Below are 18,571 nucleotides of genomic sequence, written 5' to 3'. Positions count from 1 at the left end.
TGAGAAATCTATCAATCTTCCTATTCCTGTTCTACCGGGAGAAATAACTAAACCTCCTACTTCTGTTTCTGTTTTACCCGGAGAAACAGAATTATTCTTCTATTAGTGTAAACCATGAGAAATCTATCAATCTTCCTATGTTCTACCTGGAGAAATAACTTTAAACCTCCTACTTCTATTTCTATTTTGCCCAGAGAAACAGAATTATTCTTCTATTAGTGTAAACCCAGAGAAATCTATCAATCTTCCTATTCCTGTTCTACCTGGAGAAATAACTTTAAACCTCCTACTTCTGTTTCTATTTTACCCAGAGAAACAGAATTATTCTTCTATTAGTGTAAACCCAGAGAAATCTATCAATCTTCCTATTCCTGTACGCTTTTCCTGGAGAAATAGAACAATCCTCCTGTTCTCTTCTACTCGGAAATATAGAACACTTCTCCTGCTCATATTCTACCTGAAGATTTAAAACAATCCTCCTGTTATTGTTCTACATAGAAAAACATTAAAACAAATCTTCTGTAAGTGTGAACCCACAGTAATAAATCACTTCTCTCATTCTTGTTCGATCTTCTTGGAGGTATCAAACAATCCTCTAGTTCCTGTTCTACCCGGAGAACTAGATTGATCCTCCTGTTCATGTTCTACCTGGAGAAATAAACAATCTTATACTAATTCTGTTCTACCCGGAGAACTAGATTTATCCTCCTGTTCATGTTCTACCTGAAGAAATAAACAATCTTATACTAATTCTATTCTACCCGGAGAACTAGATTGATCCTCCTGTTCATGTTCTACCTGGAGAACTAGATTGATCCTCCTGTTCATGTTCTACCTGGAGAAATAAACAATCTTATACTAATTCTGTTCTACCCGGATAACTAGATTGATCCTCCTTTTCATGTTCTACCTGGAGAAATAAACAATCTTATACTAATTCTGTTCTACCCGGAGAACTAGATTAATTCTCCTGTTCATGTTCTACCTGGAGAAATAAACAATCTTATACTAATTCTGTTCTACCCGGATAACTAGATTGATCCTCCTGTTCATGTTCTACCTGGAGAAATAAACAATCTTATACTAATTCTGTTCTACCCAGAGGAGTAGATTAATTTTCCTGTTCATGTTCTACCTGGAGAATTACTATACTATTACGATTCCTCTTATACCCGGAGCAATAGAATTTCTAATTTCTGTCCTACCCAGAGAATCTGTTCACCGGAAAACCTTGAAAAATCTAAACAATTTCTCTGTTCCAAATATTCCTGGATAGTTCTGCAATACCTTCGAAATAATACAGTATTCTACAGAGCTTCAATAACAATTTTTAATCATGACTTCAATTATCAAATACTCCACTTTCATGGTTTAGTAAATACAATACTAGCTTTATATTAGCTAGAGGAGAAAAAATACTCTTCAAATCCAATTGTAACCATTTCAGAATAAAAAATGAAGATTTTTAAATGTCAAAAAGCTCTTGAAAGATGTAAATTTCGAAAAATTAGCGTGGTTGCCTCGGAAATTCTGTTGCGTACGCGTAGAGACTATGACAATTTTTAACGATGACCTAAAAGAAACGCCACACCGGAACAATGTCTTAACACTAGTTCTGCTAGGACTGTAATCTGAACCCTAAGTAAGTATGAAGAGCTAAAACATGATCTCAACCAATTACATAATTTAAATGATCCTAGGAGTTAATTATAAAATCTTCGTGCAGGCTAGATACCACGAATTAATCAATTATTCATATAAAGTCTATTTTCATCTGTATTAATCAACTCAGATCGATAAAACTTTAGAGCACAAATATTTTAATTCCATCGATTTTTTCATTCTATGTGAATCCAAATATACACATATAAATAAATGAAATATTATATTTTAACGATCATTCATTATTGCAGAAATATGTAATGTGTTTATAGTGCAGCCGTATGTATGTATGTAAATAAATAAAAGCTGTATTTTAATACATCTGCGTGAATTAAAGCTCCTGTATCCACATTAAACTAAATGCTCCTGTATCTACACTAAACTAAGTGCTCCTGTATCTACACTAATCTAATTGCTCCTGTATCCACACTAAACTAAGTGCTCCTGTATCTAAACTAAACTAAGTGCTCCTGTATCTAAACTAAACTAAGTGCTCCTGTATCCACACTAAACTAAGTGCTTCTGTATCTAAACTATACTAAGTTCTCCTGTATCTAAACTAAACTAAGTTTTCCTGTATCTAAACTATACTAAGTTCTCCTGTATCTAAACTAAACTAAGTTTTCCTGTATCTAAACTAAACTAAGTGCTCCTGTATCTTAACTAAACTAAGTTCTCCTGTAACTAAACTAAACTAAGTGCTCCTAAATCTAAACTAAGTGCTACTGTATCTGAACTAAACTAAGTGCTCCTATATCTAAACTAAACTATGTTCTCCTATAAATAATCTAAACTTAGTGCTCCTGTATCTAAACTAAACTAAGTGCTCCTGTAAATAAACTAAACTAAGTGCCCCTGTATCTAAACTAAGTGCTCCTTTATCTAAACAGCACTGAACTCTTGTATTCACCGTCCTGAACTGTAAACTAACTTGAAACTCGCTCCTCTGCATTAAGCAGTCCTGTAATGAACTAGCCGGAGGGGAGAGAGAGAGAATTCAGATTTTAGTCATCAAGTTGAAAATCAAGATTCCATTCAAACTGATCTTTGTTCTCCCTGATATATTTTACATTGCAATTATATGCATGTCTGACATTAATTGTAAACAGCCTGCATTCTGGCCCAGTTTCAGATCTAATCGTAGCAAAGGAATTGAGTTTTCCCCACAAACTCTAATGTTTTAATACCTCTATCTTTGCAACCCAATGTCGTAGACCTAAGATATTTCAAACTAAAAACTCTGTTAGATCATGTAATCTAAGTTTGAAATATCAAAGATTTACACCACCAGGTTGCAAAGATAAAGAGAATGGAATATTCAAGTTTGTGGCAAAGACTTAAATCCTTTGCACTATTCAACCCATTTTTAAACTCCCTCTATATACAATATACATGTAATTTTTGCTTGTTTGATGTTTGTTAGTATCCAATGACCGTCTACTGAGCCAATCGAGGCCAATTTTTTGAGGCCACTCACATGACCCCAGAAAAGGTTTATGGCTGGTCGAAATTGAAAAATTTTGCCAAAAAAGTGTCGACATTTACGATTTATGAAAATCTACCATTTAAACCTTGAAAAAATGTCGCGATAAGGGCTTTTGTGTCTCCCCAGATTTATTTTCAACAAGACTAAGAAATTCCAATCTTTAGTTTGAGAAAGCCTAAGGAGAATAAGATCCCCAGGCCCTCTGGTTAGGTTAAAAACTATACACATGGTGAAAAGTACAACAACAAAACACTTAAAAATTAAATAATTTTGAATTCGTATATTTCAAATCATAATTTCAAAATTATCAACATAAATAATAGTTTTCACAAGAAACAACTGGAAAAGTAAATTCCCTGAAAATTGACATCTCTCTTTTTCTCATCTGTATTGTAAATCCTTCCCAATAAGAAATAGTAAATAAACATTTATTTTTATGTTGCTACTTTCCTTTAGATTTGATACCAATTAGATAAAAAGTTTCGATTGGTTTCTACTTAGTAGAGTTTCCTTGTTAGGCTATATACTTTACATAAATCTTTCTAAAGAGGATAAAAATAAAAAAAGAAAAAAATAGAATTTAATTTTATTGTATTATTATAAAGTATGAGTTAAAACTTCAAGATATTCTTTTGAAAACTTGAAATCCCAGCACTAGAATAAGTGTAAGCAAATTCTGAGATATAAACAAAGTATCTTTCAAAAAGAGAAAAAATAAACAAACTTCAACTTCAATACAAACACATAACGTTGTTTAGAAAGAGATAAAAGGAAGAAAATACGTTTAAAAGGTCAAATATGCAGAGAAGGGAACGTGAGAAAAGCAAATCAGAGAAAAAATGATGAATGTGGAAAAATCTATGTCTGAAGGGGTAAACTTGATAAAGATAATGCCGCACACAGCAAAGATATTAACAGAGACTGAATAAAAGATGAGTAAGTTGCAAGACATAGAAAAGTGTTTGTACGGCAATTACAAAAGCCTGCAAGCTCAACACAATATAACACAATGACTTGTTAAAGGGAGGGTTGAAGATTTACATACAATAGAAGATATTCATAGGGTAGTTGCAGGGCCCTCAGGGGACACCATACATCCAGGTCTCAGGTTATAGATATTCAAGTACAAAGGGAGGAAATTATTCTCTCTTATTTTTATTGAGGCATAATGAACTGGGTAAAAGGAACTGGGTTTTTGTCACAAACTCAAATTGTTTAATCCCTTTATCTTTACAATCTGATTATGTAAACCTTTGATATTTCAAACTTAGATTATTTGGTCTAACAGAATTCATAGTTTGAAATATGAAAGATCTACGACATTGGGTAGCAAAGAAATAGAGATTAGAAAAGTAGAGTTTGTGACAAAAACTCAGTTCCTTTAGACGTAATTACTCCTGCGACATTACGATCTCCTAAGTCCTCGAATTTTTATTTTACATTCAGAAGAAAGTAAACTTGCTTAGATATATGCATGAAAGGATTTAGAAACTTTTAATCGAGAAGGCTTTTAGAGCGCCTCGCGCCCCCTGTTTAAATTGGCGCATTTTTAAGAATAATAAATGTCGACTTTTTTTACGTCAAAATTATCTATTTTGACGGTTCATAAATTTTCCCTGGGGCCATGTGAGTTGCCATAAAAAATTGGACCCGATTGGTTCAGCCGTTTTAACGCTTATTGGACACAAACATACATATTAATGTGTTCTGTACTCCCTACTACATAATAAAATGATTATCAAAGCTCTGGCTTGTTTAGTTTTAAGATAAATCCTAGTTTTGATAAACCTTAATCTTAGAAGACTTTTAGTTTTTAATTATTTAACATCTGTGAGAGAGAGAAACATTGTTTACTAAATAAACACATTTTATAACAATGAAATTGTTTCCTATGTAACAAGACCTGAGATGATTAAAAAGAATTCCTAGTAAATGGAAAAATATATTTAAGTATATTTAATGAAAATATATCTTGGATAAAATCTAGTTTAAATGAATGGAAGCTGAAACCGTGAGAGAGACTGGAGAGTAGAGAGCAGTTTAGGGAAGAAAAAGGAAAGTTAGTTCCTCTGACGTAATTGTTTTAAAACAACCGTCTTGCTTAGCCATGCCCAACCAAATAAAAACAAACATAATCATAACAATCCAAACGGAATAAAAAACATCCCAAACATACTAACCAACCCTAACCAAATAGCAAACATTCTAACCATCCCTAACCAAATAACAAACATTCTAACCAACCCTAACCAAATAACAAACATTCTAACCAACCCTAACCAAATAAAAAACATTCTAACCAACCCTAACCAAATAACAAACATTCTAACCAACCCAAACCAAATAACAAACATTCTAACCAACCAAAACAAAATAACAAACATTCTAACCAACCCTAACCAAATAACAAACATCCAAACCAAACCTAGCGAAATAACAAACATTCTAACCAAACCTAACGAAATAACAAACATTCTAACCATCCCTAACCAAATAACAAATATTCTAACCCAATAAAAACATTCTAACCCAATAACAAACATTCTAACCCAATAACAAACATTCTAATCCAATAACAAACATTCTAACCCAATAACAAACATTCTAACCCAATAACAAACATTCTAACCAAATAACAAACATTCTAACAGATCAAACTACTTTATACCAGACTACACTGTGTTAACAATATCAGACCAAACATACCAAACCAAGCCAAACACCAGATCAATCTACTCTATACCAGACTACACTGTGCAAACAATATCAAACCGAACATACCAAACCAAGCCAAGAACCAATCTACTCCATACAAGACTACACTACGCTAACAATATCAGACCAAACATACCAAAACAAGCCAAGCACTAGATCAATCTACTCTATACCAGACTACACTACGCTAACAATACCAGACCGAACATACCAAACCAAGTCAAGCACCAGATCAATCTACTCCATACCAGACTACACTACGCTAACAATATCAGACCGAATATACCAAACCAAGCCAAGCACTAGATCAATCTACTCCATACCAGACTACACTACGCTAACAATATCAGACCGAACATACCAAACCAAGCCAAGCACCAGATCAATCTACTCTATTATGGTTTGTTTTAAAAGACCACCCAGACTCAGACCAGTATAGAAAACCTCTCACAAATCTTTTTAAAACGAAGCAAAAGTGTTGAAACTGTGTCTACACTAAGCAGTGAATAGAATACCAAGCCAGCTTGATAAGAAGTATTTAATCAATGTCTTGGTTGAGACTGAAAACTCAGACTAAGAAAGGATATTGCGAATCTCTAACATTTTCTAATCATGACAACACTTTACAACCGGAGGCCCAGGACGTACAAGAAAATAAGATTGAAAGGATACTTACGTACACGTAGTGGAATGGATGGTTAAACAAAATCTAATTAAAGGCTCAAACATAGAATTATACCCCCCCCCCCTCGTCCCCCGGGTTTTAGGACTACTAAAAAGAGAGAAGGGGGAGGATGATATAATCAAATTAATGTTATTTGATATATATAATATGCAAAATACGATGAATCCCCCTGAGTTTGATCCTGAACATGAATTCAAGTTCTTCTTATTCCTCTTTGAAAAAATGAAACCAGCAATGGTACAGTCCTATTCTGGTTAAACAAGTATGCAGTCATGTCTCTAGATTAAAAATACAACGTTTTACCCCCCCCCCCCCCCGTCATCCATACCCTCTTCCCTTGGCCCCGAATAGTGGGAGCAGGAGAGGGAGGATTTTAAAGTTTAATGGATTTTTTAAAAGGTATCCCAACAATATTTAAGAATATTGTAAAAATTTAATCAAAATAAAATATTAAAGTAAAAAAGCTATCAAAACTCTTAAACAAACCGACAAAAAATTTCACTCTAAAACTACTTTTAAAATAAAATAAAATTATTAGATTGAGTGGTTAGAAGTTGTTGAGCTTAAAACTTTCCATTCGTTAACTTTACAATTTCTAGAGAACAGTTAATTAAAATTAATTTGTAAAGTTAAATCTGAATAAAAGATTTTATTTTAATCTTTTGAGAAAAATTGACATTTTTTTAACGGTTTTATTTTGGTTTAGCTTTATTTATTGTTAGCAAAATGGAGGATACTAATATTACTATGATTTATATTAATTTGCCCATCCTACATATAGTTAAATAATAAGGTTTAAAGGGACTGTAAAGGAAAAATGAAAGGGGGTATAGGCTGAAAGATATTAATTTTAGCTCTTGATCGCGACCCATGAAAGTTATATCTGATGTTCCTGTCTCGAGAAATTGATATAAAACTGGGTCAAATTCATACAAAAATTCATATATATGCAGCAGAACTCCCACAAATGAGAGTGCAGTATACTGGTCACGTGTCTCTGTCTGTATCACGTGACCAGTATACTGCACTACCAATGGTGGGAGTTCTGATGACGGCATACGTACTAAAAATAATATTATCAATTATATCTATAAAAAAAAAATATATAAATAATAACTGGAGAAAACCTTAGTGATCTTTGTTTTCAGATTGGTTGCATATTTGCTGAATATGATCTGTTTAAACCTACCATTTTATACTAAATTGTATATATATGAATTTTCGTATACATTTGACACAGTTTTACATCAATTTCTCGAGACAGGAACATCAGATATAACTTTCATGGGTCGCGATCAAGAGCTAAAGTGATTAGCTTTCAGCCTATACCCCCTTTCAATTTCCCCTTACAGTCCCTTTAAGTTATAAGGAGATATTGATACTTGTTTATATCTTTGTATATTTGGCGTGTGAGTATCTTCGTGTTTGTGTCTGATGTCAATGTCAATGAAAACGAGAAAATATTTTAAATCGCCGCTGCTAGATACAAAGGGTTTGCAGAAAGATAAAAAATGATCTCCTAGAAGTGTTATGTATCGTTCAATAAATGATGAACTTCTCCCCCCCCCCCCTCAACATCTTAGAAAAATCTTCCTTTCACAATTTATCTCCAATGACCTTTCTTTGCAAATACTTTTGCCAATTATCCTTGCCAAAATCCAGAACAACTCTTCTTTAATGCAAAAACAAGGTCATGCAGTTTTAAAATATCCAAAATCATTAAAAAAAATGGAGTTACATGAATAACCATATAAGAAACGTTTGCAAAAAAATGTCATTTATATCTATTTAGATACTTATAGAGATCTTATTTTTATTTTTTACAAAATCTGAAATGTTTTTATATTTCAAGTAAATCACATCTTTTGTTCTACTTTCTACAAGACTAAGAAAACCTTCTAGAAATATATATCTAATAAAGGAAGTTAATGCTTCTTATTATCTTCTCCTCTCTTAGTTTCTTTCACAAGTTTCTAATACATTAATATTCGGGATTCTCTGAACAAGACTAATATCCATGAGAGGATGTTAATAAATGTTTTAAAACTTTGCATGGATTTTATCAGATATCTGATATATATGTTTTCTAGAATGACCCCTCCCTTCCCTAGTATTAACTAGTAACAATTTTAATATTTAAATGTTGCTTTTCAAGCTGACATTTTTTCTTCAACATTTTAGAACCAAAAATGTCGGGGATTTTTCTGTAAACATTGATACTCTATAAAGAAAAAAAGTCGAAATTTTTTTCCAGTCAACAATTTAAATTTCGACCAGCTTCCTAAACTTTCCTTGGGATCATTTGAGTTGCCACAAAAAGTTTGAACCCGATTAGTTCAGACGTTTATTTAATACAGACAAACAAATAGACAAAACAACTTTATATTTATAATAGCTTGGGAACCCAGCACTGCCAAAGTTACTAAAAGTTACTCCCGCCGTTTACCCTCAGAACCAAGCTAAGAACATTCACGTGGGTCTCCCGAGTTCCCCAACCAGAATTTAAGGCAAATCGGTTTAGGGGTTCCTGAGTTATGATCGGACAAGAAGAGATTAAAACTTTATATATATAGATATGGTTTTATATTCTTCTTCAAATTAGTTTTCAGTAAAAATTACTGTTCTTAAAAAGTATCAGTACAACAGTAATATGTTTAACTTTTATTTTCTTAATCAAAGCTTAGAATTTTTATATTGAATATATTTCATGAATATATTGCCACTATATTAAATTTTGGTTTATTCGTTTCAGAATTTGTTTTCGATCGACAGACAAGAAATCTTAATTCCATGATAAGAACCATTAACCCTGGATGACCATGCAGTTTAGTTCATTATCAACAGCGCTGATGCAACCCAAAGATTAGAGTTTAAGTATGTGCAACTGGTAACTAGGAGGAAACGGATTAAAAAAACAAGATAAAAAAACTTAACAACTATGGGAGAGTCCAAATTCGAAAGTTGGGCTTGTCTTTCGATCGAAATGGTTTTTTCAATGTTGAAAAAAAAGATCACTTGACTTACTCTTAAAAGGAGAAAACTCCTAGACATGGTTATTGAGATGAGAGTGCAGTATTGTAGAACAAATTTTCAGGATTCATTTCAGACATTGTTACGGTGCATAATTGTTCAGCAAAAGCGAAAAACCTGTTCTCAAAATCATCTCTCCAAAATGGACAATCCAGGATGATTTTAAAGATTGAAATTACGCTTTTGTTGAACAATTACACCGTAAATAGGTCTCAAATTTCTCCTGAAAAATTTCATCCACAATACTTCACTCTCAGTTGAACTTATATATTTCTAGCCGGTCTCTCCCAAAGTCAAATACCCAGTATTGTCTTTCATGTGAAAGAGTTTATAAAAATTTGAAAAGAATTTAATTTGCAAAGGTAAATAGAAAATCCAATTTTCTTTAGATCTTGCACACATTAAATTAGAGATACAATTCCACCACACAACATGGGAAAGAGGGAGGTGGGAAAGATGGGAGTTATTTAGAACCAATTTGCAAACAGACATTTTCCTTCATTCAGGTAGAAATCATTGTAATCGATTATTTCAGACTCAGTCATTCGATTGAAATTAATCCTGTAAATCAACCCAAGACAATTTTGGCGACGAATTGTTCTTTTTGTGATTTGGAGAATTTAGTAAATTTTAGAATCCTTTGAAATATTTGTATTAAACCTTATCCCCATGCTTGTCTAAATAGATACTTGTTTTTTAGTATTCTCACTAATTTCATCAATTTTAGTTATTATCCACAATTTGAATAGTAAAATATTATTATATGTTCAAAACTTCACTAGATATTAGAACAGATTACTCGCTTCAAACTCAAATCTAAAAGAAGGGGGGGGGGGAGGTTTATTTACTCACCCATATCCTCCTCTTCTTCACTATCCATATCCTCATCCTCTGAGTTCCCCTTAGCTCCGTCCCTCCTCTGCTGGAGACCACTAGAATACAATTCACATCTTTGGAGTTAAACTCATCTATATAAATATATATGAAGTAGTAATCTCTTTTTGTATCTTTGATTGTTTGGATGTCAGATCATAAATCATGAACCCCCGGACCGATTTGTCTCCAATATTAATTGGAGGAATCGGGTAGAACTATAGGAAAGCTCATCCAAGTTGCGGGGGAGGGCTTATATAGTGAAAACTCCAGGCAAAGCTGGGTTCCAATGCTAGTCCATAAAGATTTTATGGAATTCTATGTTCTAACAAAAATCTTTGTTTGAAAAAGAAAAGGTCTATGACATCTGTTTGCAAAGATATCAGAGTTTGTGGCAAGAACTCCGTTCCTTTGACATTCTAACACAGCCCGGTTTCTATTTTCATCTGAAACACACTTATTAACTATTAGGGAACTAATAAATTGCCTCACACTCTAATTTCTCATGCCCACACAAACCCTAGCAATCTGATGACGTAAACCTTTAATATTTCAACCTTTAAGTATTTAATTTAAAGCCGGCCTCAAAGTTTTAAATATTAAAGGTCTACGACACAAGGTTGCGAAGATATAGGGATAAGAAAATTAAAGTTTTAAGTGAGTGAGTGATTAAGAATTTTGTGTCAGAAAACAGGCCTCCCTATTTAAAAAAATGGCAGAACCCCCAAAACATGGACTCATTCGGTTTGGCCAACCAGACAAGACAAAAACATTTTTATATTGATATAAATTTTAAAAAATTTGATCATTGTTTTTCAGTTTTCAGTTTTTATCGATATTATGCAACACAATCAATTCATTATTCTTTAGAAACATAAAATTCATAAACTCATATTTTAACGAGGTTTTATTCTTTTATACTTTTTCATTCTTCTCTTTTAATTTACTTATTCAATATGACTAGTGACTAGTGCCTAATGAAAACGATGACGAGATTTTTTCATTTATTTATTTTAATAATTTTATACGTTTCATTATTTTTTATATTTCAAATTATCAGTTGATTAAATATTCAATGAATTCATGCCTCTTTTCATTTATTCATTCCTTCTTTTCAGTCATACATTAATTTCAGTTTTCATTCTTTCATTACTTTCTACCGTTCATCCTTTCCTTTCTTTCATTCTTTCATATACTTTCTTTAATTCATCCAGAATTTCATCCTTTCATGAAATCTAAATCGATTAACTGCAAATAATCTAATAAAAATTTGTAAAAATATTCGTCAAATTTTGACATCTGAAATATTTTAACCTAGTTGACTTAATGCATTTATCTTGTAATTTTGTCAATTTCAAAACCAGAAAAAAAAAGTTTTTCTTATTTGCAGTTCAGGGTTTTAGGTTGGTTTTAGGTCGGCGGCATCTTTGTACTGAGTTATCAACAAAACACAAAACTTCAGAAACTATGATAATGTCATTATCCACTGATACAGTTCTGATTAAGACAAAACTAAAGTATATTGTGGTTTATAGGTTCTGTAATTATTGGATAACCCTTTACATTGAATAATTGTGATTACATTTACAAGACTAGAACTCATCAACTTATGAAAAATTCAAAATGTTTACAATGATCATATTATCACATACGGGGGGGGGGGGGCGGAAGGACCTTCTTTTTCGAGATTTCAGAATAGCTCCTCAATAGCAATTAAAGGAATGAAAACCTAGTGCAAAACAGGAAAAATATCTATCTTAAAAAAGAATTTGTTCCTAAACCTGGATGTTTTTGTTCCGAAATAAATCTAGCACCCCCCTCACTTAAATCCTGAATAACCGCTCCTGATCACATAATCAAAATACTTTAGTATTTACAATAATTTCAGAGGTTCCAAGAAAACAAAAGGTTATTTAAACTAATTGTAAATTGGTCTATTTTAATGGCAAACAAATAAAGGTCATTGTTAAATATTTGTCAAAGTTTTTGCCACAAACTCAGATTTTCTCATCCCTATTTCTTTACAACCAGATGTCGTAGACCTTTGATATTTCAAACTAAAATTCTGTTAGATCAAACACTCAAAGTTTGAAATATCAAAGTGTTATGCCATCAGGTTGAATAAATATAGGGATTAGAAAATTTGAATTTGTGGCTAAAACTCAATTCCTTAAATAGAATTTTCAAGGCTTTAAAGAAAAATGAGAAATGCGAAAAATTCCAATCTATAATTTTAAAGTTAATTAATAATGATTTTATCTGAATCTTTATATTTATCATAAAACCCATTTTTTAATTCTTGTTCGATTTAATTTAATTTATCTAAAATCGAGGGTAGAGCAGGGGGTGGAAACGTCATGTATGTGTGTCTGTACCATAAAAAGAGTGTGTGTAAGTGATAACGAACCAAAGGCGTGTACTGTAGGTATATACATACAGTACATAAGAATCTAGGTGTACAGTCTAGGAGAGTACATTTGTTTATAATTGTTAATTGTTTGCTTAAAACTTTAATATAAAGTTTAATATACATGTAATATTTTATTTATATTTAAGCCAAATTTTCATGTCATGTTGTGTGTCTGTATCAAAAGAGTGTGCGTGTGTGATAACGAACTCGTCTGCAAAGCAGTGCGACTGGCTTTCTCATGCCTGACCAGCGCCATTTCCCTTCCCTTTATTCTTATTCCCTGGAGTAGACATGCTTTAAAGAAAGGCGGGGTGAGGCGGAGGAAGGCAGGAGGCACGGAGGAAGGTAATAATATTTAAAGTGAAATTGAATATCCCTGGTTTTGCAAGATCCAATAATGGTTTACAGAAAAGTTGGAAGAAAGATTCCGCGAACATTGTTTTCAAATAATATTATTTCCCAAATAAAACTGCATAATATAAGAAATAGAAAAATATATGAACAAAGGAGAAAAAAGTATGCTTTTCTTAATAAAATAAAACAGTATTAAGAAATAACTTTTGATTTTTAGGAAACCATTTACCTATTTCATGATTTCATGTTATAAATGTTTTGATTTTTAGGAAACCATTTACCTATTTCATGATTTCATGTTATAAATGTTTTGATTTTTAGGAAACCATTTACCTATTTCATGATTTCATGTTATAAATGTTTTGATTTTTAGGAAACCATTTACCTATTTCATGATTTCATGTTATAAATGTTTTGATTTTTAGGAAACCATTTACCTATTTCATGATTNGGGGGTCTAATTTTCGTTAAATTGAAAAATGAGCAATTATGTATTCAGAATAAGTGTGTCTCTGAAATCAATGTGTAATATCTAGTAAAGGAAAAATTTGCAATTTGTAACAAATGTAATCAGTTGTAAAAAACTAGGGTTCTTACATTTCAACTTTTAATAGTGGATCTATCTGTAAGCATCTTTGTACATTTTAAATCAATAACAAAAAAGTTCGTGGATTTACTAATATTGTTTCGCGCATTTTTAAAATTTAACAAAAATCAAAAACTTTTAACACAAATTTTTGTAATTTTGAGCATCCTTGAACCTTCCCTGGGGTCATGTGAGATCCAACACAAAATTTGGGCCCGATCAGTTCAGCAGTTTTTACGTTTATTGGATACAGACAGACAAACAGACACCCAAGCAAAATATATATAAAGAAGTATGAAATGCTCCAGAAGAAAAATTGAAGAGGATTTTTAAAACTGTTGGTCAATAGTTTGAATGTTTTACCAATAACTTAAACCAATTTCAATTAACAAATTGTCAGCTCTGAAAGTATAAGTTACTCTAATGAAGAACCCAATCTCTGCTAAAAGGTCTAGTACCTGAAGTACTCCACGGCGAAGTCCAACAAGTCCGGTGGCTGAGACACGAGGTAGTGGACTGTAAAGTCTAGCAGAAGCTCCTAAAAATAAATGTCCTCTAATTTTCAAAAAATCGACTTAAAAGTAATACAGAGAATTTTTGGAAGGGTTTTCATACATAAATACATTATAAGTCCTTACTATTTTAACGTATAGATTTGGTTTGTAATGTAAAAAATAAAAACTACTGAAACATTGGTGCAGATTAGTAGGGATTGTGGTTTTTAGACCTAGCAGACAGAAATACAAGATTATGCCAACTTAATTAATCATAAAATATTAATTGATTGGAAAATTCCATTATCGTACACTAGAATATACAGGTATTTAAATTCTTTAGAATAAGAAATTTAATTTTTTTTATGTTAACCATTACATTATGTTAACCATTATTTTTCCCAATAGTTTAATTTTAACTTTAAAAAACTAAAATGAATTACCCTTAATGGTTTGAATCTTGAACAAGCCNCCCCCCCCCAGGATTCAATTTTAAACTGGCTTTTTGTACGCAGGAAGATTCTATGATATTTTAGATGAATCCAGATTTCTAGAAGTAAAAATTCCAAACTTATCAATATATTTTTTAAAATCTGAAAAAATTCTAAATATCTGTTAAACCTTATTGAATGAAATTTCAAACCTTTATCGAAATTTGGGATTGAAAGTTTATAAAGTCTTTAAAAATACTTAAACTCAATATTCCCTGAAAAACATTCTTTTTTTTCACTATAAACTTTAGAATTCTCTGAAACGTGAAATTTTCTGAAATCTTCAACAATGAAGAAATATGTAAACTGTATGAAAAGTAAGAATTCTGTGTTCACAAAGGTATATAATTGCAACGTTGGCCTGCAGTGCCCTGGAGAAATACTGTTAACGTCCTAATATTGAATTACACAAATCTCGGTCAGAGGTCCCAAGAAAAAAAACCTTTTTTAAAAACTGTTTTAAAAATAGAACTTTAATTTTTAATTGATGATTAAAACGTTCATTTTCAGAAAACTATTGTAATATTCAATCAGTTCTTTATTTCTTTCACAAAAATCAAGAATTACAATATTTAATAGTTATTCATTTTTTTTCTCAATTTAATATTTTTTTTTCTCTGTTGATTTCTGATTGATGCTTTACAGTATACAGTATACAAGTCAAGGATAAGCAGAATTACCTGGTGATCCATATCATATTAAATTTCACGCATGTCACCGATTTACTAATTCTTTTTCAGCTAAAAGATTAGGTGTAGTGTATTGAGTTAGGAATAGGTTAGTTTTCATAGAGGGTTAGGGTAGGGAATTAATTAAAAACTAAGGACGTGAGTAGGCTAGTAATAAAAAGGAGCAGGGTTATTTTTCGTACATAATAGGGTACAAAGGGTACATTTAATTTAGGAGTAGAGCATTTTTCATTTAGGGGTAGGATAGTTTTCATTTGAGCATAGGGAAATTTCATTTAGGGGTAGGTTAATTTTCATTTGGGCGTAGGATAGTTTTCATTTGGGCATAGGGAAGTTTTCATTTTTTAGCAAGGTTATTTTTCATCATACATAGGGTACAAAGGGTACATTTTTTTCGGAGTAGATTAGTTTTCATTTTGGGTTAGAGTAGTTTTCATTTAGGAGTAGGGTAGTTTTCATTTGGGCGTAGGATAGTTTTCATTTGGGCATAGGGAAGTTTTCATTTTTTAGCAAGGTTATTTTTCATACATACATAGGGTACAAGGAGTACATTTTGTTTCGGAGTAGATTAGTTTTCATTTGGGAGTAGGATAGTTTTGATTTAGGCATAGAGTAGTTTTTATTTAAGAGTAAAATAGTTTTCTTTAAGGAGAAGATAATTTTTCATTAAGGAGCGGGGTAGTTTTCATTTGGCCGTAGGATAGTTTCAATTTAGGAGTAGAGTAATTTTTATTTAGGAGTAAAGCAGTTTTCATTTGGGAGTAGAGTATTTTTTATTAAGAAGAAAAGTAGTTTACATTTAGGATTAGGATAATTTTCATCTAGGCGTAAGATAGTTTTCATTTAGGAGTAGAGTAGCTTTCATTTGGGGGTAGGATAGTTTTCATTTAGGACCAAGGTAGTTATTATTTTAAATTAGTAGAGTTGTTTTCATTTAGGCATAAGGTAGTTTTCATTTAGGAGTAGAGTAGTTTTATTCAGCACTAAAGTAGTTTTCATTTAGGCGTATGACAGTTTGCATTTGTAGTTATGATTTTAAGTAGTGTAGTTTTTCATAAAGGAGTACGGTTATTCTTAATTTAGGATAGTGGCAACCGTGAAAAACGGTGGAACGATTGTTGTCTTGGTTCTTTCTATATTTTGTAATTTGGAGAAATAACAAAGATGAAAATTATTTTACTGATTTCTGGTTACCTTTGTATCCTACAAGGTTCTTTTTTCTTATTTTTTATTTCCGAGAAGGTGGGAGGAGGGAGGGAACCCCGGACGCCATGAGCCTCCGCTATGCAGACACGAGCCTCCCAGAGTTGTTAGGCAGACCAAGCCTCCGCTTTGCAGAAATGAGCATGCGCAACACATCAAAATGTGCCTGTGTAATACAGGAGGTTTTTTTTAAACTTGTGTTTTAAGTTTAAAAAAAAGATTTTTTTTGAAATTTTTAGACTTAGTGGCATGAGAGGCTTCTCAAAGATTAGAAGTATTTATTAATTATCATAAATAGTTATATATAAATAATTATGACTAATAAAGTGGTATCTAAAACTTTAAACATTTTTTTACACGAAAAGGAAAATATTTAGATAAAAATTTCAATTGAATTTTATTTTATCTTTTATAATCTTTGATTTTAGCGATTCCTTTTTTTGAAGTTCAAATTAAATCTAAAAAATTTGTATTTATTATGTAAATCTTAACATTTTTCAAAAAAAGGTATGGTTTAAATCAGAAATATTTCTCCAAATATCTTCCTTTCTGCGTAAGAAATGTTTAAAGTTTAATATAAATCTTATAAACCACTTCATGAGTCCATACATGTTTCTAATCATGACAATCAATGAACAACTCTAATCTTTAGTAAAATTCTTATGCCAAGTCAAAAAAAATTGTTAAAAGTTTTCATCCCTCATAAAAACCAAGATTTAAAAAAGCTGTGATGTATGGTGGAGGCTCGTTTACTGCATAGCGGAGGCACGGTCTGCATAGCATAGGTTTTGTCTGCATAGTGGAGGCTCGGTCTGTCTAGCGAATCTGGGAGGCTCGATGTCTGCATAGCAGAGGCTCATGGCGTCCGGGGGTTCCCTCCCTAGTGGGAGTTTAGTACTTTTGTTTATCATCTTTAAATTTTAGTTATAAATGAAAATTGAAAAATATATAAGGTTGTTCGAGCCTCAACAGTTTTTCATTAAAAAAGTTTATTAAAATTCTTAGAAATCAACAAAAAATATTAAAAACGAGATTAAACAAATTGTCAAATTTCATATTAAAAACAACGCACCAACAGATTTTTAATCATGTCCTCAAGCTCTGTTTGTGTATTGTGTACTGTATACTGTGTACAGTGTACTGTGTATTGTGTACAGTTTACTGTGTACTGTGTACTGTATACAGTGTACAGTGTACTCTATACAGTGTACAGTGTCCTGTGTACAGTGCAATCTGTACAGTGTACTGTGTACAGTATACTGTGTACAGTGCACTCTGTGCAGTGTACAGTGTAATCTGTGTACAGTGTACTCTGTGTGCAGTGTACTCTGCGTACAGTGTACTCTGTGTACAGTGTACTCTGTGTACAGTGTACTCTGTGTACAGTGCACTCTGTGTACAGTGTACTCTGTGTACAGTGTACTGTATACTGTGAACTGTATACTGTGTACTGTATTCTGTGTTCTGTATACTGTGCAGTGTGCACTATATACTGTGTAATGTATACTGTGTACTTTATACTGTGTACTGTATACTATATATACCTGAAGTTCTGGAGAAACAGTAAAGGATGGCGGGGTAGACATCTTCTCAAAATTCTGAACCGTTGTCTTAATCCTGGAAAATTTTTTTTTTTAATTTAAATTTTTCATTTTATCCTAGAGTTCTTTCCCTATTTTTTTCATTATATATTAGAATTGGTACTAGAAAATGATCTGAAATAAACGTAATATATAAATGTTCAAGGAAGCCTTTCATATTGTTCAAGTATGTTTAAACAGACATATAATTCACAAACAATACAAACCCTCCCCCCCCACTCTCACTTTTTAGTATACAGGCATATAATTCATACAATTCAACCCCACACACACACTTCACTTCATAGTATTA

The 18,571-nt window shown here is 32.0% G+C and overlaps 1 protein-coding gene across 1 annotated transcript in view; it reads right to left on the bottom strand.

Moving 5' to 3' along the window:
* LOC111704356 (cAMP-dependent protein kinase type II regulatory subunit) overlaps window positions 1–18,571 on the bottom strand; it is a 38,993-nt gene that overhangs the window by 15,504 nt on the left and 4,918 nt on the right. The window contains exons 2-4 of the mRNA XM_023476579.1: window positions 18,223–18,295; window positions 14,260–14,339; window positions 10,431–10,510 (exon numbers count right to left, since the gene is read on the bottom strand). Coding sequence (XP_023332347.1) covers window positions 10,431–10,510; window positions 14,260–14,339; window positions 18,223–18,295 — 233 coding nt within the window. The remainder of the gene's footprint in view (window positions 1–10,430; window positions 10,511–14,259; window positions 14,340–18,222; window positions 18,296–18,571) is intronic.

Source organism: Eurytemora carolleeae, unplaced genomic scaffold, assembly GCF_000591075.1.
Source record: "Eurytemora carolleeae unplaced genomic scaffold, Eaff_2.0 scaffold131, whole genome shotgun sequence".
NCBI lineage: Eukaryota > Metazoa > Arthropoda > Copepoda > Calanoida > Temoridae > Eurytemora > Eurytemora carolleeae.
Note: the sequence above shows the minus strand (reverse complement) of the source record. Positions and strands in the feature narration are given on the sequence as shown.